Source organism: Oncorhynchus nerka, linkage group LG28, assembly GCF_034236695.1.
Source record: "Oncorhynchus nerka isolate Pitt River linkage group LG28, Oner_Uvic_2.0, whole genome shotgun sequence".
NCBI lineage: Eukaryota > Metazoa > Chordata > Actinopteri > Salmoniformes > Salmonidae > Oncorhynchus > Oncorhynchus nerka.
In genome coordinates this window covers 29,118,792-29,141,177 of record NC_088423.1, presented here as the reverse complement: position 1 = coordinate 29,141,177, position 22,386 = coordinate 29,118,792, and the positions used below count along the sequence as shown (strand labels likewise).

The 22,386-nt window shown below is 44.0% G+C and overlaps 1 protein-coding gene across 1 annotated transcript in view; it reads left to right on the top strand.

Moving 5' to 3' along the window:
- LOC115113099 (leucine-rich melanocyte differentiation-associated protein-like) overlaps positions 1–20,946 on the top strand; it is a 391,290-nt gene extending 370,344 nt beyond the window's left edge. The window contains exon 7 of the mRNA XM_029640346.2: positions 16,795–20,946. Coding sequence (XP_029496206.1) covers positions 16,795–16,874 — 80 coding nt within the window. The 3' untranslated portion in view covers positions 16,875–20,946. The remainder of the gene's footprint in view (positions 1–16,794) is intronic.
- The last annotated feature ends 1,440 nt before the right edge of the window (positions 20,947–22,386 follow it).

Sequence of the window (22,386 nt, the reverse complement as noted above, 5' to 3'; positions counted from 1 at the left end):
TAAATGTTAATTTGTGGAATTTCTTTCCTTCTTAATGCGTTTGAGCAAATCAGTTGTGTTGTGACAAGGTAGGGTTGGTGTAAAGCAGATAGCCCTATTTGGTAAAAGACAAAGTCCAGCTCAAATAAGCAAAGTCCATCATTACTTTAAGACATGAAGGTCAGTCAATCTGGAAAATTTCAGTGCAGTCGCAAAAATCATCAAGCGCTATGAAGAAACTGGCTCTCATGAGGATCGCCACAGGAAAGGAAGACCCAGAGTTACCTCTGCTGCAGAGGAGAAGTTCATTAGAGTTACCAGCCTCAGAAATTGCAGCCCAAATAAATGCTTCACAGAGTAACAGACACATCTCAACATCAAGTGTTCAGAAAAGAAGCCGTGAATCAGGCCTTCATGGTCGAACTGCTGCAAAGACACCATTAATAAAGGACATCAATAAGGAGAAGAGACTTGCTTGGGCCAAGAAACACGAGCAATGGACATTAGACCAGTGGAAATCTGTCCTTTGGTCTGATGAGTCCAAATGTGAGCTTTTTAGTTCCAACCGCCGTGTCTTTGTGAGAGTAGGTGAACGGATGATCTCTGCATGTGTGGTCCCACCGTGAAGCAAGGAGAAGGAGGTGTGATGGTGTGGCGGTGCTTTGCTGGTGACACTGTCTGTGATTTATTCCGAATTCAATGCACACTTAACCAGCATGGCTACCACAGCATTCTGCATCTGGTTTGCGCTTAGTGGGACTATCATTTGTTTTTCAACAGGACAATGACCCCAACACACCTCCAGGCTATGCAAGGGCTATTTGACCAAGAAGGAGAGTGATGGAGTGCTGCATCAGATGACCTGGCCTCCACAATCACCCGACCTCAACCCAATTGAGATAGTTTGGGATGAGTTGGACCGCAGAGTGAAGGAAAAGCAGCCAACAGGTGCTCAGCATATGTGGGAGCTCCTTCAAGACGGTTGGAAAAGCATTTCAGGTGACTACCTCGTGAAGCTGGTTGAGAGAATGGCAAGAGTCAAATCAAATCAAATCAAATTGTATTTGTCACATACACATGGTTAGCAGATGTTAATGCGAGTGTAGCGAAATGCTTGTGCTTCTAGTTCCGACAATGCAGTGATAACCAACAAGTAATCTAACTAACAATTCCAAAACTACTGTCTTATACACAGTGTAAGGGGATAAGGAATATGTACATAAGGATATATGAATGAGTGATGGTACAGAGCAGCATACAGTAGATGGTATCGAGTACAGTATATACATATGAGATGAGTATGTAGACAAAGTAAACAAAGTGGCATAGTTAAAGTGGCTAGTGACATAAGGATGCAGTCGATGATCTAGAGTACAGTATATACATATGCATATGAGATGAATAATGTAGGGTAAGTAACATTATATAAGGTAGCATTGTTTAAAGTGGCTAGTGATATATTTACATCATTTCCCATCAATTCCCATTATTAAAGTGGCTGGAGTTGGGTCAGTGTCAATGACAGTGTGTTGGCAGCAGCCACTCAATGTTAGTGGTGGCTGTTTAACAGTCTGATGGCCTTGAGATAGAAGCTGTTTTTCAGTCTCTCGGTCCCAGCTTTGATGCACCTGTACTGACCTCGCCTTCTGGATGATAGCGGGGTGAACAGGCAGTGGTTCGGGTGGTTGATGTCCTTGATGATCTTTATGGCCTTCCTGTAACATCGGGTGGTGTAGGTGTCCTGGAGGGCAGGTAGTTTGCCCCCGGTGATGCGTTGTGCAGACCTCACTACCCTCTGGAGAGCCTTACGGTTGAGGCGGAGCAGTTGCCGTACCAGGCGGTGATACAGCCCGCCAGGATGCTCTCGACTGTGCATCTGTAGAAGTTTGTGAGTGCTTTTGGTGACAAGCCGAATTTCTTCAGCCTCCTGAGGTTGAAGAGGCGCTGCTGCGCCTTCTTCACGACGCTGTCAGTGTGAGTGGACCAATTCAGTTTGTCTGTGATGTGTATGCCGAGGAACTTAAAACTTGCTACCCTCTCCACTACTGATCCATCGATGTGGATAGGGGTGTTCCCTCTGCTGTTTCCTGAAGTCCACAATCATCTCCTTAGTTTTGTTGACGTTGAGTGTGAGGTTATTTTCCTGACACCACACTCCGAGGGCCCTCACCTCCTCCCTGTAGGCCGTCTCGTCGTTGTTGGTAATCAAGCCTACCACTGTTGTGTCGTCCGCAAACTTGATGATTGAGTTGGAGGCGTGCATGGCCACGCAGTCGTGGGTGAACAGGGAGTACAGGAGAGGGCTCAGAACGCACCCTTGTCGGGCCCCCGTGTTGAGGATCAGCGGGGAGGAGATGTTGTTGCCTACCCTCACCACCTGGGGGCGGCCCGTCAGGAAGTCCAGTACCCAGTTGCACAGGGCGGGGTCGAGACCCAGGGTCTCGAGCTTGATGACGAGCTTGGAGGGTACTATGGTGTTGAATGCCGAGCTGTAGTCGATGAACAGCATTCTCCCATAGGTATTCCTCTTGTCCAGGTGGGTTAGGGCAGTGTGCAGTGTGGTTGAGATTGCATCGTCTGTGGACCTATTTGGGCGGTAAGCAAATTGGAGTGGGTCTAGGGTGTCAGGTAGGGTGGAGGTGATATGGTCCTTGACTAGTCTCTCAAAGCACTTCATGATGACGGAAGTGAGTGCTACGGGGCGGTAGTCGTTTAGCTCAGTTATCTTAGCTTTCTTGGGAACAGGAACAATGGTGGCCCTCTTGAAGCATGTGGGAACAGCAGACTGGTATTGGGATTGATTGAATATGTCCGTAAACACACCGGCCAGCTGGTCTGCGCATGCTCTGAGGGCGTGGCTGGGGATGCCGTCTGGGCCTGCAGCCTTGCGAGGGTTAACACGTTTAAATGTCTTACTCACCTCGGCTGCAGTGAAGGAGAGACCACATGTTTTCGTTGCAGGCCGTGTCAGTGGCACTGTATTGTCCTCAAAGCGGGCAAAAAAGTTATTTAGTCTGCCTGGGAGCAAGACATCCTGGTCCGTGACTGGGCTGGGTTTCTTCTTGTAGTCCGTGATTGACTGTAGACCCTGCCACATGCCTCTTGTGTCTGAGCCATTGAATTGAGATTCCACTTTGTCTCTGTACTGACGCTTAGCTTGTTTAATAGCCTTGCGGAGGGAATAGCTGCATTGTTTATATTCGGACATATTACCAGACACCTTGCCCTGATTAAAAGCAGTGGTTCGCGCTTTCAGTTTCACGCGAATGCTGCCATCAATCCACGGTTTCTGGTTTGGGAATGTTTTTATCGTTGCTATGGGAACGACATCTTCGACGCACGTTCTAATGAACTCGCACACCGAATCAGCGTATTCGTCAATATTTCCATCTGACGCAATACGAAACATGTCCCAGTCCACGTGATGGAAGCAGTCTTATGTGTCGATATGCTGGTAAAATTTAGGGAGTCTTGTTTTCAGATTAGCTTTGTTAAAATCCCCAGCTACAATGAATGCAGCCTCCGGATAAATGGTTTCCAGTTTGCAAAGAGTTAAATAAAGTTCGTTCAGAGCCATCGATGTGTCTGCTTGGGGGGGGGGGATATATACGGCTGTGATTATAATCGAGGAGAATTCTCTTGGAAGATAATGCGGTCTACATTTGATTGTGAGGAATTCTAAATCAGGTGAACAGAAGGATTTGAGTTCCTGTATGTTTCCTTCATCACACCATGTCTCGTTAGTCATGAGGCATACGCCCCCGCCACTCTTCTTACCAGAAAGATGTTTGTTTCTGTCCGCGCGATGCGTGGAGAAACCCGTTGGCTGCACCGCATCGGATAGCGTCTTCCCAGTAAGCCATGTTTCTGTGAAGCAGAGAACGTTGCAGTCTCTGATGTCCCTCTGGAATGCTACCCTTGCTCGGATTTCGTCAACCTTGTTGTCAAGAGACTGGACATTGGCAAGAAGAATGCTGGGGAGTGGTGCGCGATGTGCCCTTTTTCGGAGTCTGACCAGAACACCGCCTCGTTTCCCTCTTTTTCGGAGTCGTTTCCTTGGGTCGCTGCATGCGATCCATTCCGTTGTCCTGTTTGTAAGGCAGAACACCGGATCCGCGTCGCGGAAAACATATTCTTGGTCGTACTGATGGTGAGTTGGCGCTGATCTTATATTCAGTAGTTCTTCTCGACTGTATGTAATGAAACCTAAGATGACCTGGGGTACTAATGTAAGAAATAACACGTAAAAAAACAAAAAACTGCATAGTTTCCTAGGAACGCGAAGCGAGGCAGCCATCTCAGTCGGCGCCGGAAGTGTGTGCAAAGCTTTCATCAAGACAAAGGGTGGTTACTTTGAAGAATCTAAAATCGAAAAATATATTTAGATTTGTTTAACACTTTTTTGGTTACTACATGATTCCATATGTGTCATTTCATAGTTTTGATGTCTTCAGTATTATTCTAAAATGTAGAAAATAGTAAAAAATTAAGAAAAGCCCTTGAATGAGTCAGTGTGTCCAAACTTTTGACTGGTACTGTAGTTGTTTGAAAAAAGCTAAATTCTTCATCTTATGGACGGGGGAATAGCCCCCCTCTGGACCACTGCCCAGCCATCCTCACATACTTTGTGCCCCCTCAGAATTTTGGGGTGAATGACACCCCTGGTAATAACTACTTTTGATAGTGATAATCGAGTATGTTCAATATCAATATCAAGTACATCTTAATACTTGTATCTACATAGGCTTACCTTTTCAATAACTCACTGTAACACCCACTTCTGATAATCGAGCTGTTACGACATGAATATTTTCAATATCCACATGTAAAATACTTGTTGGGTGCCTATAGTGATGTTGTACGTCCCCTGCTGTAGTCTACTGTATACTGTAGACCCAGAGGATGGAGTACTTTAGTTCCAAGGGGATTACGTCTTTGTAAACTGCATGAGTTGCGCCTCAAACGACTCCTCTCTTATCTACAGCCTCCAGAGCTACTGCGCGTCGTGTACTCTCCCTCTGCTCTATTTACAATAAATGTCATTGGAATTAATTTCACTGCTTTATTTTTGTCATTAGACCCCCCCCCCCTCGTTGTCCCGACTGTAATCCTTTCTCCTGTCAAAATGTATGACCACCGGAATTCAATTTCCTCCTCGTCCTTATAAGTTGGGGAGTACAAAGAGTGATAGGCCTTTATCAGTGTCCTAATTCAGACATCAATGAAGAATGTCACTCTGAGTTTACAATGTTTGATTCTGGTCATTCAGTGAGGTGACAGTACTGCGGTCATAACTCCCCAAGGTTACTATAGCTAACCTTATTGGATAGATATACTGTATCTGAAAAACAATTTGTTTTAAGTGCACTATAATGTATCATAACTAGAGCTAGACCACATGATCATGAAAAACTCATCATCATAACTCATAATGATAACTAAGCCTCTACATTCATAATGGAAACAACTTTATTATTTTCATTTGGTCAGGGACTTGTGTTTCCTACTACACCACTGTGTCTGTGAGTCTAAGTACTGAAGTGGGTCTGTGAGTCCATTAAGTCTATGAGTAAATAGATGTGTGTTGTGTTTTGGCCCAGTAAGGAGATTCATGTGGTAACATCAACCAGCTATTGATCTGGCCTTTTGAGTCATGACCTGGCAACTGTCTCCTGACAACCCATCCAGCCACAGCAACAGCAAATCCCTCAACACCTCTCCTTTCCACTGACTGCTGTTCTTTCTCTCTTTATTTCCTTTTCCCCCTCCACTTTTTTCCATATTTTTTTCGCCTCCTATGCACATTTTTATCTGAGTTGTGCACTTGGCTCTTAAATCTGTCTCTGTCCCTCCTTTGTCTCCGTCTTGGACACCTTTTCCCCCCAATAAATATAATGTGCAGTATGAATAAAAGTCCAAATCTGACAATAAAGTCAAAACAAACGGACAGTGAGTTACTTCTGTGTGACGACAGTTTCAAAAGAATTGGAAGGAGAAATTATGGAATTATATTATATTCTCATATGCCTGAGGACGATGATGTTTGAATAGTCTGACATACTAACTACAGACGGAGAGTAGCCTTACAGTATATGTCAGACTAACGTTGGAGCAATGTTTGGAAAGGTTGATATTACAACGCTACTCAATGTCAATCGTACTGAGCGATGCATATCGTCTTGTTCCAGCGTGATGAACAGCCCTGTCAATGGGAAGTCTTGTTCGCTAAGGAGGGAATGCAAATCTGAATCAATTTAGCAATTCATAGATAATTCGGATGTAGTTCAAGGATATCATTTGGCTTGTGACAAAAACAAGATCTAGCCTAATTTACAGTATGACACAAAATACAGTGGGGCAAAAAAAGTATTTAGTCAGCCACCAATTGTGCAAGTTCTCCCACTTAAAAAGATGAGAGAGGCCTGTAATTTTCATCATAGGTACACTTCAACTATGACAGACAAAAGGAGAAAAAAAATCCAGAAAATCACATTGTAGTATTTTTTTTTTTTTTTTGTGCAAATTATGGTAGAAAATAAATATTTGGTCACCTACAAACAAGCAAGATTTCTGGCTCTCACAGACCTGTCACTTCTTCTTTAAGAGTCTCCTCTGTCCTCCACTCGTTACCTGTATTAATGGCACCTGTTTGAACTCGTTATCAGTATAAAAGACACCTGTCCACGACCTCAAACAGTCACACTCCAAACTCCACTATGGCCAAGACCAAAGAGCTGTCAAAGGACACCAGAAACAAAATTGTAGACCTGCACCAGGCTGGGAAGACTGAATCTGCAATAGGTAAGCAGCTTGGTTTGAAGAACTGTGGGAGCATTTATTAGGAAATGGAAGACATACAAGACCACTGATAATATCCCTCGATCTGGGGCTCCACGCAAGATCTCACCCTGTGGGGTCAAAATGATCACAAGAACGGTGAGCAAAAATCTCAGAACCACACGGGGGGACCTAGTGAATGACCTGCAGAGAGCGGGGACCAAAGTAACAAAGCCTACCATCAGTAACACACTACGCCGCCAGGGACTCAAATCCTGCAGTGCCAGACGTGTCCCCCTGCTTAAGCCAGTACATGTCCAGGCCTGTCTGAAGTTTGCTAGAGAGCATTTGGATGATCCAGAAGAAGATTGGAAGAATGTCATATGGTCAGATGAAACCAAAATATAATTTTTTGGTTAAAACTCAACTCGTCGTGTTTGGAGGACAAAGAACGCTGAGTTGCATCCAAAGAACACCATACCTACTGTGAAGCATGGGGGTGGAAACATCATGCTTTGGGGCTGTTTTTCTGCAAAGGGACCAGGACGACTGATCCGTGTAAAGGAAAGAATGAATGGGGCCATGTATCGTGAGATTTTGAGTGAAAACCTCCTTCCATCAACAAGGGCATTGAAGATGAAACGTGGCTGGGTCTTTCAGAATGACAATGATCCCAAACACACCGCCCGGGCTATGAAGGAGTGGCTTCGTAAGAAGCATTTCAAGGTCCTGGAGTGGCCTAGCCAGTCTCCAGATCTCAACCCCATAGAAAATCTTTGGAGGGAGTTGAAAGTCCGTGTTGCCCAGCAACAGACCCAAAACATCACTGCTCTAGAGGAGATCTGCATGGAGGAATGGGCCAAAATACCAGCAACAGTGTGTGAAAACCTTGTGAAGACTTACAGAAAACATTTGACCTCTGTCATTGCCGACAAAGGGTATATAACAAAGTATTGAGATAAACTTTTGTTATTGACCAAATACTTATTTTCCACCATAATTTGCAAATAAATGTATTAAAAATCCTACAATGTGATTTTCTGGATTTTTTTTCTAATTTTGTCTGTCATAGTTTAAGTGTACCTATGATGAAAATTACAGGCCTCTCTCATCTTTTTAAGTGGGAGAACTTGCACAATTGGTGGCTGACTAAATACTTTTTTGCCCCACTGTATGTATTATTAGAGTCAGGTTATTATGTCACAAATGATGTTTAACTATGCTAATACATAATCATAATAATACTTAGTAGTATGTAGTATGCCTTGTGGTGTCTTGTAGGACTCAATAATTACCTCTGTCTGATTTGTATGCAGTTTATTCCCCCTTTCCCACTCTCTCACTCCTTCTCTCACTCCCTCTCCTTCCCTCCTCCTCCCTCTCAGCCTCCCTCCCTCTCCTTCCCTCCTCCTCCCTATCCTTCCCTCCTCCTCCCTCTCTCCCTCTCCTTCCCTCCTCCTTCCTCTCTCCCTCCCTCTCTCCCTCTCCTTCCCTCCTCCTCCCTCTCCTTCCCTTCTCCTTCCCTCCTCCTCCCTCTCTCCCTCCCTCTCCTTCCCTCCTCCTCCCTCCCCTCTCCATCCCTCCCTCTCCTTCCCTCCTCCTCCCCCCCTCTCCTCCCTCCTCCCTCTCTCCCTCCCTCCTCCCTCCTCCTCCCTCACCTTCCCTTCTCCTCCCTCCCTCTCCTTCCCTCCTCCTCCCTCTCTCCCTCTCTCTCCTTCCCTCCTCCTCCCTCCCTCTCTCCCTCTCTCTCCTTCCCTCCTCCTCCCTCTCTCCCTCCCTCTCCTTCCCTCCTCCTCCCTCTCTCCCTCCCTGCTCCCCAGCCTCTGCCTCTGCCTGGGTGAAAAATTGGGTGCATTTCCCTGATAGGCCGTGTGGATGTGGGGAGTGTAAATGGCTAATGAATTACAGATGAACATTGATGCAAATTAATCTTCCTGATGTACCTCCCTGGGTTATATGGCAGCCATTTAAAAGTTTAATCAATACACCAAAGTTGAGAACATGCAGCCGCTGCAGTAAACAGGGAGAAGGAGGAGGGGGAATGGGGAGGCTTGATTCCAGGGCATGCATCATAATGACAGGTATTTATGTTTAATGGACTAAATATTTTTTATTGGAAAAGGACAAATTTAAGTGTGTAAGTTATTCTCGGGGCTTTTCCCTCTGAGGCCTGCTGAGAGTTGGATGCCACCTTCTTTGTTAAGATGCACTGGGCTAATGGGCAGGGTTGAACACAGAATTAAATAAGTTATATTAAGTTATATATTATATTATATTCTTTATTACTCTTTCATCATGATGATCTACTGTAGGTCTTGTATATTGGTAGGTAAAATATTTATTTATGAGAATGGTTTCAAGGTTTATTCCATTTCACCTGGCAACTCTGAGGACTATACAGTATAATACTCCTTATTCATAATGGTCAATTCAAAGTCAGCCTCTTATCTCCTTGTCCCTAACAACAACATCAACAGATGGCTTTGATCATAAGTAGATCTGTAGTCTTACCCGGGCTATGCCTGAGATTCCAACACGTGTGTTTGTCAGGAGCTGTCAGTAGTTTGTGGTTTGCTTAGGGCTCAAACCTGACAACACACTAGACTAGCACATGGGATCTGACCTGTTGATCTGTGGCCCAATTCTCACACGCGCACACACACACACGCACACGCACACACGCACGCACGCACGCACGCACGCACGCACGCACGCACACACACACACACACACACACACACACACACACACACACACACACACACACACACACACACACACACAGAGGTCCTTCTCTCATTTGATTTAATAACTGATATAATCCAGGGTACACGTTTAATAAGTTCCAGCCTCTCTCTCTCTCTCTTTGTGGATATTTATTCTCTGTAGAGAGTGAGGGATACTTATTAGCTAAGCTTTTCACTTCAGAAATACCTCCGTCGGCAGAGGTCCAGACACAGTATTGCTTTACAGGTAGTAAAGTACACCAAGTAATCACCTAGTAAATATGACTTTTATTCTTCTTTTCTCTTTTTCCCTTTTCATAGCGGCTACTTTTTAACGTTCTTCCTTTTAAAATGGTTTTTCATGCTTGCACCTAGCAACTGTTTGTCATAATGGCTATACAGATAATCAGAGATCTTCTGTACCACCAACACACACCGATCATATTTACATATCCTCATCATTATAATTTGACTAGCTGTCCATTTGTGGCCGTATGTATCAAGTGGCTCAGAGTAAGAGTACTGGTCTAGGATCAGGTTACCCCTGTCCATATAAACATATTTATTGTGACCTGAATGGCAAAGCTAATCTTAAAACGAAGCACTCCTACTCTGAGATGCTTGATTCATACAACCCGTAATGTGGGTTTGTGAGACACGGGGGGGTGGGGGGTGTATCCATATAAACTGAACAACATATAAAACGCAACATGTAAAGTGTTGGTCCCATGTTTCATGAGCCGTTTCCCTTTTATGGGGAAAAACTCATTCTGATTGGCTGGTCCTGGCTCCCCAGTGGCTGGGCCTTAGCCCTCCCAGGCACAGCCGTGCCCCTGCCTAGTCATGTGAAATACATAGACTAGGGCCTAAGGAATTTATTTCATTTGACTGATTTCCTTCTATGAGCTGTAATTCAGTAAAATCTTTGAAATTGTAGCATGTTACGTTTGTATTGTTTTTCAGTATACAGTACATTCGGAAAGTATTGACTTTTTCCTCGTTTTGTTACGTTACAACCTTATTCTAAAATTGATTAAATTAATACAAATCTCATCAATCTACACATAATACCCCATAATGACAAAGCGAAAAAAGGTTTTTAGAAAAGTTTTCAAATGTATTAAAAAAACAAAAAACAGAATTAACTTATTTACCTAAGTATCAAACCCTTTTCTATGAGACTCGTAATTGAGCTCAGGTGCATCCTGTTTCCATTGATCATCCTTGAGATCTTTCTACAACTTGATTGGAGTCCACCTGTGGTAAATTCAATTGATTGGACATGATTTGGAAGGCACACACCTGTCTATATAAGGTTCCACAGTTGACAGTGCTCAGAGCAAAAACCAAGCCATGAGGTCAAAGGAATTGTCCGTAGAGCTCTGAGACAGGATTGTGTCGAGGCACAGATCTGGGGAAGGGGACCAAAACATTTCTGCAGCATTGAAAGTCCCCAAGAACACAGTGGCCTCCATCATTTTTAAATTGAAGAAGTTTGGAACCACCAAGACTCTTCCTAGAGCTGGCCTCCCAGCCAAACTGAGCAATCGTGGGAGAAGGGCTTTGGTCAGGGAGGTGACCAATAACCCGATGGTCACTCTGACAGAGCTCCAGAGTCCCTCTGTGGAGATGGGAGAACCCTCCAGAAGGACAACAATCTCTGCAGCACTCCACCAATCAGGCCTTTATGGTAGAGTGGCCAGACGGAAGCCACTCCTCAATAAAAGGCACATGACAGCCCTCTTGGAGTTTTCCAAAAGGCACCTAAAGGACTCTCAGACCATGAGAAACAAGATCATCTGGTCTGATGAAACCAAGATTGAACACTTTGACCGGAATGACAAGCATCACATCAGGAGGAAACCAGGCACCGCTCATCACTTGGCCAATACCATCCCTACGGTGAAGCATGATGGAGGCAGCATCATGATGTGGGGATATTTTTCAGCGGCAGGGACTGGAAGACTAGTCAGGATCGAGGCTAAGATGAACGGAACAAAGTACAGAGAGATCCTTGATGAAAACCTGCTCCAGAGCACTCAGGACCTCAGACTGGGGCAAATGTTCACCTTCCAACAGGACAACGACCCTAAGCACACAGCCAAGACAAAGCAGGAGTGACTTTGATCGAACATCGATCATCTCTGGAGAGACCTGAAAATAGCTCTGCAGCAACGCTCCCCATCCAACCTGACTGAGCTTGAGAGGATCTGCAGAGAAAAATGGGAGAAACTCCCCAAATACAGGTGTGTCTAGCTTGTAGCTGTAATCATTGTCAAAAGTGCTTCAGCAAAGTACTGAGTCTGAATGCTTATGTAAATGTGATATTATTATAATAATTTTTGAAATATAAATTTGACAACATTTCTTAAAACCTGTTTTTTTTTGCATTATGGGCTATTGTGTGTACATTGATGAGGAAAAACAACAATTTGATCAATTTTAGAATAAGGGCTGTAAACGTAACAAAATGTGGAAAAAGTGAAAGGGTCTGAATACTTTCCGAATGCATTGTATGTCCACATATAGTCTGCCAAAGTAGTGACTCAATCACATGATGTTGTGCTGGCCTGATAAACGGACAGCGGGAGATGGATAGTGTCCACTATAATAGGCCAGGCTCATACGAGGCCGTGCCCAAGCCCCATAACTCATTCTCTCACACAGCCTTATGGATGCCTGCCTCCAGACCCTTTGTCTTCTCCCTTCCATATTATTTCAGCCCTTTGAGATAATACGGAAAGTTTAATTGCATTGTTAATTGATTTTTTTCTCCACAGCATTATTACCCCTGATGGATTGTGGCACTGATGAAAACGTTGGTTGGCCGGAGGGATAGCGTGGGAGAGAAAGGGGAAGGGAGAAAAAGGGAGGAGATGGGAGTAGAGGAGAGAAAAAGAGGAGGGCGGGAGAGGAGAAGAGGAGAGGTAGAGAAAAATAGAGGAGATAGAGAGGAGAGATGTGCCTGGTGGAGAATAGATAACCTTGATGTTAAGAGCTACATCCTTCGGATATGTCTTTCCTTGACATATTGATGGCCCTTGAAGAGAGAGGAGCTGATTGTATGCAGGGAGCAATCATTAAACCCACTCCAGCTCTCTCCCTCCCTCCCTCCCTCTCCCTTTGTCTCTCTATCTCTCTCTCTCTCTCGATTCATTTGTTGATTTACGTAGAGGTCTTTGTTGAGCAGTAGGTCTCACTAGCTTATGGCTGTAGTGATTCTTCAATCCCTTTAACTGACTTCCTAAACCTCTCCTTCCTATGTGCAGTTGTATCTTCATTTCAAGGTTTGTTATCTGTTGTGTGTCATAGTGATTTCTGTGTATGCAGTTGTTGGTTGTGTATTACTTGAGTGAATACAATATACTTTACTCCCCTTTAAAGATATAGATACTGTAGTCCCCATTTAAAAAATAATATAGATCCTGTACTTCCCTTTAAGAACAGTAGAGATACTATACTTCCCTTTAAGAAGAGTAGAGATACTGTACTACCCTTTAAAAAGAGCAACAAGGTGCAGGGTGTGCGTGACATTCTGTGCAGAACAAAGGCCTGAGTGTTCGTTTGCCAGAGGATCCATGATGGAAACATTAGCTTCCCACGTCACTGATCTAATCTGTCACTTTAATGGGTGTTCACTGTTCTCAGGGATCTCTCTCTCTCTCTTTCTGTGCGTGTGGGCGTGCACGTGCATGCATGTGTGCCTATCTGTGTCAGTCAGTCATGGGACACAGATAGTATATCCATGACACCAGTATCAGCTCATCAAACTGTTCCCACTGGCCTGAGGAGGCCTCATAAGGAATTATGTAAGTCTTTGACTTCTTCCCCTTCTACCTTCTTTCTCTCTCTCACCATCCTCCAATAATATGTTGGAGTCTAGCTGTTGGGGGACTGATGGAGTTAGGGGTGTGTATAGTAGCCTGCTCTTTATCACACTTCACAGCCTGCCAGGTTATACTGAACACATGTGCACGCACGCACGCACACACACACGCACACACACACACACACACACACACACACACACACACACACACACACACACACACACACACACACACACACACACACACACACACACACACACACACACACACACACACACACACACACACTGCAGCCAGTCGTTGGCTAGGAAAGCAGACTCCATCTCTTTGTTTTCTCATCACTCTCTATCTATCTGTCTATCTTCTCTGCCCCCCCCCCACCACCACCACCACTGTCTGGCTTCCTCTGGCATGCCCAGATGTCTCTGTTTAAAGCACTGTGGGAGAATCAGAGCTCACAGCCCTCTGATTGGTGCTAGGGAAACTTGGATCAGGGTTTTTGAGCAGTCATCAATTTGTGTACTGTTGACCCACAATTTGTTTGTAACTAATTTATTTGATCCAGCCCTATTCTAAACAAATAATTGTTCTTGTATTTATTTTGTGTATTTCTTCGTGAACTGTCAGTTGTCACTCTACATCTCAGTAGGTAACCTGTGAAGTGCCCTAGCCTCCTTGCTATATCTCTCAAGGGGTCTATGTAGGGTATGTGAAGGGCCCTAACTCCAGACCTTGGGCTGTGTAGGTAACATCTAAAGGTCTGTGTCATTCAGTAGGTAAGCTGTGAAGGGCCCATCACTCCTCTGATCACAGTGCTATAAGACCATGTGGAGCCCAGTCTCCCACCGTGGCACCTGTATCCCCAGGCAAACTGTCTGAACCGGGCAGGGAGCAGGCAGGCAGGCAGGCAGGCATGGGGATTTTATCGGAGGTGACAGCTCCTCACACTTGAGTGTTTGGATCACCTCAAGTAGCTGGGCTATGAGGGGAATGAGAGCCGCTCCACTACAAAGTCCAGATTTAGATTGACTGAGCTTGTCCCCGGGCCTGTGTTCTGCACTGCTCCCCAACCTGACACAACACACACATTCACTACTGCTGGGATGAAGACTGCTGCACTGAACTGACATCAGGGGTTGTGTGTGTGTGTGTGTGTGTGTCTCCGCGTCTGTGTGTGTGCGCGTGCGTGTGTGCCTGTGTCCATTCAAGTTTGTGTGTGCGTGTGCATGTGTGTGTGTATATATATTAGTGGGGCTACATTGAAGACAGAGAGTTAGAGAGCGGTGGTGTGTCAGGTTTGGTTAGAATGGCGGTTGGCGTTGGAATATGCTTTGCACTAATATGGCACCAGTATCTCTGTCCCCATCTCTGCTTTCTGTCACTATGTGCCATTCTGGTCCCTGTCTCTCTTCTGCCCTGACAATGTCTCCTCCGATTAAGTGATTGGCTATATCGCTCTGAGCGCCCCTCAACTGTTTCTGACATCCTTACCCTCTCCTTTCTTCTGCTCTCATTTCCTCTCCTCTCATTTCCTCTGCACTCCCCCTTTCTCCTCTCCTTTCCTCCCCTTCCCTCAGAATAGAATACAACTTTATTGTCCATCTGTTACAACCTCCTCTACTAATGCTCTTGATGTCTATTTACGAAGTGTGTTGATTTCAGAAGACGTATCTGTCCTTTTGTCAGAGGGTCGTTGACAGCGCTAATGCCACTTGTCCTTGCCGAGCGGTGACACCTAGCTAGCTGTAGCTGCATCTCCGCCGCATTCGTCAAGTAGTGCTCTGCTGAGCGCTGTGACATCACAGCTAGGACAGGTTATGGACAGAGTCGACCATTTTGTTTTACAGTGTAACCCTTGGAGGAATACCAGATGGTAAATTAATTCCTTTGTTGTAGTTATTTTGTTTTTACAAAGCTACTAACTCGTACCATATTGAATTTGATGAATAAAACAGTTTTCACCTTGTCTTTAGATTAACGGATATATGATAAATAAGAATATAAAGGTGTGGATTTTCATTGTAGCTTTTTTGTTGATGCAGACATTGATTGGAACAATGAGCCATACAGTAGGTTCAGCTTTGTTGTTTAGGGCAAGTACAAACATCTCCCATATGTTTCTCTACACATCTTTGGTATAACATTAAGAATTTAAAGATTATGTCAAGGCCATGGGTCATTTTACTATATGTTAATATTGATTGTGATACATAGCAAATGAATGATACATATGATCAGTAGTCATATGAAAATGCAACACACACACACGTGCATGTGTAGAGTGGAGGCAGGGCGAGGGTTGTGGGCTTGTTATTGTCTAGACATCGCCCTGAGGCCAAATGCTGTTTCCCCCGCTGTTCCTCAACTTGAGAAGGATACTCATCCTCCACACGCACACACGCACACACACACACACACACACACGCACACACACACACACACACACACACACACACACACACACACACACACACACACACACACACACACACACACACACATCACAGATGGGATAAGACAGATAGTGACAGATAATAAAACATTATAATAATCATATCTATCTATAAACAATCTATATACAGTGTGTGCAAATGTAGTAAGATTAGGAAGGTAAGGCAATAAATAGGCCATAGTGGCGAAATAATTACAATTTAGCAATAACACTGGAGTGATAGATGTGCAGATGATGATGTGCAAGTAGAGATCCTGGGGTGCAAAAGAGCAAAATAAATAAATAACAATAAGGGATGAGGTAGTTTGGTGGGCTATTTACAGATAGGCTGTGTACAGGTGAAATGATTGGTAAGCTGCTCTGACAGCTGATGCTTAAATTTAGTGAGGGAGGTATAAGTCTCCAGCTTCAGTGATTTTTGCAAATCGTTCCAGTCATTGGCAGCAGAGAACTGGAAGGAAAGGCGGCCAAATGAGGAGTTGGCTTTGGGGATGACCAGTGAAATATACCTGCTGGAGCGCGTGCTACGGATGGGTGTTGCTTTGGTGACCAGTGAGCTGAGATAAGGCAGGGCTTTACCTAGCATCGACTTATAGATGACCTGGAGCCAGTGGGTTTGGCGATGAATATGAAGAGAGGGCCAGCCAACGAGAGCATACAGTTCGCAGTGGTGGGTAGTATATGGGGCTTTGGTAACAAAACAGATGGCAATGTGATGGACTACATCCAATTGGCTGAGTAGAGTGCTGGAGGCTATTTTGTAAATGACATCGCCGAAGTCGAGGATCGGTAGGATAGTCAGTTTTACGAGGGTATGTTTATCAGCATAAGCGAAGGAGACTTTGTTTGCGAAATAGGAAGGCAATTCTAGATTTAAATTTGGATTGGAGATGTTTAATATGAGTCTGGGAGGAATAGTGATGCTAGATGGGCGGGCTATATAGAATGGCTATAAACATCAGGTTTAATCCATCCACAGGTAAATCTGAATTGGACCAGCATTTTAATATTCTTCTTCTTCCACTTTCAGGTGTGTTCGCCAAGTGCCATTACGTCTACTATGGAAAGCATTCGGAAGGCAACCGATTCATCCGCAATGACCAACTCTGATGGACCGTCAGAGAGACGCAAACACACGCACACAAGCTTCATTATACAAGTCGTTAAATAAACATTCAAACATCTTCATTAAAATGTCTCTTCCATAACCTGTCACTCTCAGACCCCAGTCCTGGGGCCGTATCTATCAAGCTTCTCAGAGTAGGATTGCTGATCTAGAATCAGTTTTCGATCATGAATGAGATTATATGGACAGGGGGGACCTGATCCTAGGTCAGCATCCTTCTCTACGCTTTATGAATACGGGCCTTGTAGCGTAGTGGCCTGGTCTCCTCCTCCTCCGCTGAGCTGTGGCTGGCTCTCCTGTCAGCTCCACTCTCCTGCCCCAGAGTGAACATTGACACTCACGTTGACATAATTGCATTCAAGCAGCAGTGCTCCACATAAACACAACCATATACAAAAATGCATGCATGCACGCACACGCACCCACAGAACTGTTCACGCAAGTGCAAGCACTCTCTCTTTCACACCCACCCGCCCACCCAAACAACACACACACACACACACCCCGTGGCCACAGTGATGGACAGCTCCAGCCAAGCGGCTGATTTGACAGCCACAGCAGCCATGATGGATCACCCGTCCCCTACCGCCACTCATCAGGGGTCAGAGGTCAAACCTGATGCCTCACTGGGCCTGTGTGAGTGTGCATGTGTGAGGGGGACTGGGGCGTAATGATGTATATTTCAAAATGTAAGTATACAGTAAATTTCACTTTTAGAGTGTCAGTTAGGAGAAAGAGATACAACATAAAACAAATAAAGTTTTTAAAACCTTTACAATTCCCACCCCTATGTTCACCTATAGATAAATGATATAAGATAGGTAGATGTTTACACCTGGCACATCTCCATGTTCTCGAAATTGGGGCTTGAGAATGTTAACAGAGGGGATTGGAGAGAGGGTGGGGGCAATGCCAGACAGGAGAGGGGGAGGATGAGGGCTAAATTAAAGTATAGGAAAGTTAGGATAACTTTTCTCAAGGAGTCCAATCTTGTGGTTCTGAAGCTGTATTTGAATGGATACAGGGCTTGCCTGCAAGAGTAACAACACTTCACAACTTTTCACTTACCATATGTGTTTAGAGTTATGCTGTTGGCAGATATATTTTACTATGGTCTGTTTTTAATGGAAATGAATCCGTTTAGTATTCAATTATTGCATGATAATGTATAATTTGAAGAGATGTTATATTTTCAAATGCACAATGGAAAGACAATCCAACATTCCAAAACAAAATAAATAAAGAACACATTAGAGACCAAAGAAACATTCAACCTCTATAACACTGTCAAATAGTTTCACTATAAATTAGGTTTGCAAAGTTCTGGTACCAAAATGTCCAGGTTCTCCAGAAATCCTAGTTGGAGGGTTCCTGCTCATTCCCTCCTGTTTGCGTTGATCTTCCAACCGGGATTTATTGACATTTTGGGGATGGTTACAAGAATTTTGCACCTCTGAATGTTCTATTGAAACTGAGATTAATAAATTCATTTTAATATCATCAATATCATTAGTATGGAATTAATAAATGGTTAGTTTATTGTGATTTATGAATATTACCTCAATGGGGTTATGAAGGATTCAGAAGGCATGCTTTTAACATATTATAGTATCATAGTTAGGAACTATATTCCCACATCTATAAAATGTATGGTCATTTTTCCTGAATATAAACTTCTAACATTTGTGAATCATGTATACTGAACAAAAATATTAACGCAACATGCAACAATTTTAACGATTTTACCGAGTTACAGTTCATATAATGAAATCAGTAAATTCAAATAAATTCATTTTGGCCCTAATCTATGGATTTCACATGACTGGGCAGGGACGCATCCTTGGGTGGGAATAGGTACACCCACTTGGGAGCCAGGCCCAGCCAATCAGAATGAGTTTTTCCCCACAAACGGGCTTTATTACAGACAGAAATACTCAGTTTCATCAGCTGTCCAGGTGGCTGTCCAGGTGGCTGGTCCCGCAGGTGAAGAAGCCGGATGTGGAGGTCCTGAGCTGGCGTAGTTAGATGTGGTCTGCGGTTGTGAGGCTTGTTGGACGTACCGCCAAATTCTCTAAAATGACGGAAGCGGCTTATGGTAGAGGAATGAACATTAAATTCTCTGGCAACAGCTCTGGTGGACATTTCTGCAGTCAGCATGCCAATTGCACGCTCTCTCAAAACTTGAGACATATGTGGCATTGTGTTGTGTGACAAAACAGCACATTTAGAGTGGCCTTTTATTGTCCCCACCACAATGTACACCTGTGTAATGATCATGCTGTTTAATCAGCTTCTTGATATGCCACACCTGTCAGGTGGATGGATTATCTTGGCGAAGGAGAAATGCTCACTAACAGGGATGTAAACAAATTTGTGCACAACATTTGAGAGAAATAAACTTTTTGTGCATCTGGAACATTTCTGCAATCTTTTAATTCAGCTCATGAAACATGGAACCAACACTTTACATGTGGCATTTATATTTTTGTTCAGTATATAATATGTCCTATTAAATATACTCACTAGCTATGTTACCATTAACTTGTCCAGTGATTTTTTTGTAGTTGTTGACGTTTACAAAGTTTGCGTAGAAAATAGATTTGACAATTGCCTGCTACAGTGCATTTCTATTTAACAAACAGCTGGACGTAATGACCTCACACCTAAAACAAATTACAGCGTCGTAGGCTTGGGCGGTATGCCGTATATACCGTATACTGGGGGTTTTGGAAATAGCCACAGATGGTTTTTCAATAGTGTTGAAACGATTTCTTCTTCAACATTTTTTAAAAATGTGAATATTTGTTGCTACTTTTTAAGTAAATACCTGCAGTCAACTTGTGAAATGCTTTAGGAGATAAAGATCACCTTCTTCATTTCGTCTGTCACATCATTGTTCATTATGAAGCTTACCGGTAGTCCCCAGTTACGTCGTGTTTCTTTACAAGCACACAACAAAAAGACACAGGAGCGACTGTGACTCTCAAGTGATCTAGTTACAGTATGGAATTCCCAACTAAATGTTTGCCAGTCTTATAACTATTAAGTTAACTGTCTAAAATGCGCTAAATGCTCTCTCGTTTTGCATTTGGTTTGCTAATTTAGTAGCTAGTTAACTATCTCGCTAGCTAAGTGGTTAGCTTCTTCCAATATCAAGCTTCGCTTGGTAACAGCAGAGAAGGGTTTCAAGAGCTTTGCTGTTTAATATTTGTTTTGTGCATGCAGCTAACTGTAAGTAGCCTTTTTCAGTTACTTGTATAAATTTATGAGCTGGAATATCTGTCCTGCAAATACTTTTGGTCAGAGACTGCATAAAATGTTCGCAATGTGCTCATTAGGATTTAGTTAGCATTCTCTATGGGATTTTACATGTACTTGTTAGCATTGCTAACCTTCAGATTACAAATGCTCAGTGGGGTTTGAAATAGCACCCATTGTGTTCAGTGCCAGTATTACCGAATTTCCCGGTATGGCATAAGGTCGGTATGAAGGTATGACAATCTGGATACAGTGTTGAATAAAAATGAAATGGTTGGAGTGTTTCCATTACCCATTTATGCGTTAATAAATTGGAGATAAACCCTCCCATTGCCATGTGCCAACATAACGCCCCGGTCCGTGTCATGGGGAAACTTGCACTCCTGTAGATCTGAAATAATTGGATGATGAAACTTTATTTTTATAGTTAAAAAATAGATTTAGCAGGTAGTAAGTATTTAGAATTTAATGTAGAGTGGAGCTTCATAGTTACGTGTTGACATCACATACCTTAAAAATGATTCGGCAATGATCATTTATTCTAAAAACATATTTTCCATCATCATTTGTCGCAATAAAGAAAGTTAGGCAAAATAAAATGTTTCCTATATCTGACGATACCATTACACATGTAGCAATGATTCTTTTGGCGACATTGCTTTTGTGAAATAAACCAGGAAACCTGCCTAATGTCATCTTATTATCTGCAATTTTGAAATGAGGCAATGCTGTTTTAGTACATTTTGTATTACCCTTTAAAGGTCACTCTACTTTTATTGATTAAAACATTTTACTTGAGCTGTGTTGCTCTGTGTCTACATGGTTACTGGAAATGTCAAATTGCGTCATTCACATATTCCATCAAATTTGACTGAATATAGTACATGCTTGTTATTGGTCCAAATCATATTCTAATGTTGAGGTCTGGACAGCCACTTCCCTCCACGTCGTCTCTTTTGTTTTGACATATTCGCCTGCACTTCTACTCAATTACCGTCTCCTTCTCCTGCTCCTCTATTCCTGTCATTACTGTAAGAGGTAACTGTCTTCCACATTAGCCCAAACAGATCAGGGGGATGTGAGAGGGAGCACTTGGAGCTTCAATCCTGCTTATCAATCTAACAGACAGACAGATGACAGAAAGGTCAAAGATAGCCCCACACTGTATGTTCAGGGTGTGCGTGAGTGTTTGCGTGGATCCGTGTGTGTTCCTGCGTACGTCTGTGTGCTACTTCCTCCTACGAGACCATGCATCTGTAACGTTGGGGAGGCCGGTCACTAGTGGCAGCGTTTCAGAATGACAAGGTTTATTTGTGCGTGTTGTGATATGTTCAGAGGAAACCGGCCCTGACAGCTGGTGGAGGCAGGAAGAGGGGAGCCACAACAAGTTTCCCCCGCCCGGCAACACAAAATGTCATCCTTCCCCTGGCTGCTTCTCTCCTCACCCTCCCTGCCCGCGCCAGCCCAACCATCCTGCTGAAAAGAGCAGACATTTAAAACTTTGTGACATGTGTCACAGGCACTGCCATTGAGCCAGTGCTGCTGACGGAGCTGGAATTGACAGGCCGGGAGCCACCGGAGCTGGCTGGAGGACACACCGAGTTTGGTGTGTGTCACTTCCCATCCTCGTCAGAGCACAGAGCACAGCCGCATCCCCAGCACACAAACTACTGCATTATGAGATGGGCAGGGAAGGCGACAGCGTGCAGCAGCGTGTAGACATCTGCCTTACTGACATAAACTTTGTGTGTGTGTGTGTGTGTGTGTGTGTGTGTGTGTGTGTGTGTGTGTGTGTGTGTGTGTGTGTGTGTGTGTGTGTGTGTGTGTGTGTGTGTGTGTGTGTGTGTGTGTGTGTGTGTGTGTGTGTGTGTGTGTGTGTGTGTGTGTGTGTGTGTGTGTGTGTGTGTGTGTGTGTGTGTGTGTGTGTGTGTGTGTGTGTGTGTGTGTGTGTGTGTGTGTGTGTGTGTGTTGACATGAGACTGACATGGTGGTACAGCAGACTAATTAAGGTATAAACCACAGAACAACCTGTAGGGGATGCCCTGTGTGTCCCACATCTGCAGTGGATCCTGGGTACCTCATGGGTGCGTGTGGACTCGGGATGACTCTGGCAGCTGCAGACACTGCCTGGGGATACAGGTGCCAAGTGGGTGACTGGGCTCCACACTACACAACTCACACTGTCTCTTTGCACTGTGTTTAAATGAGTGCTGGGCCTTTCACAACTTACCTACTGAG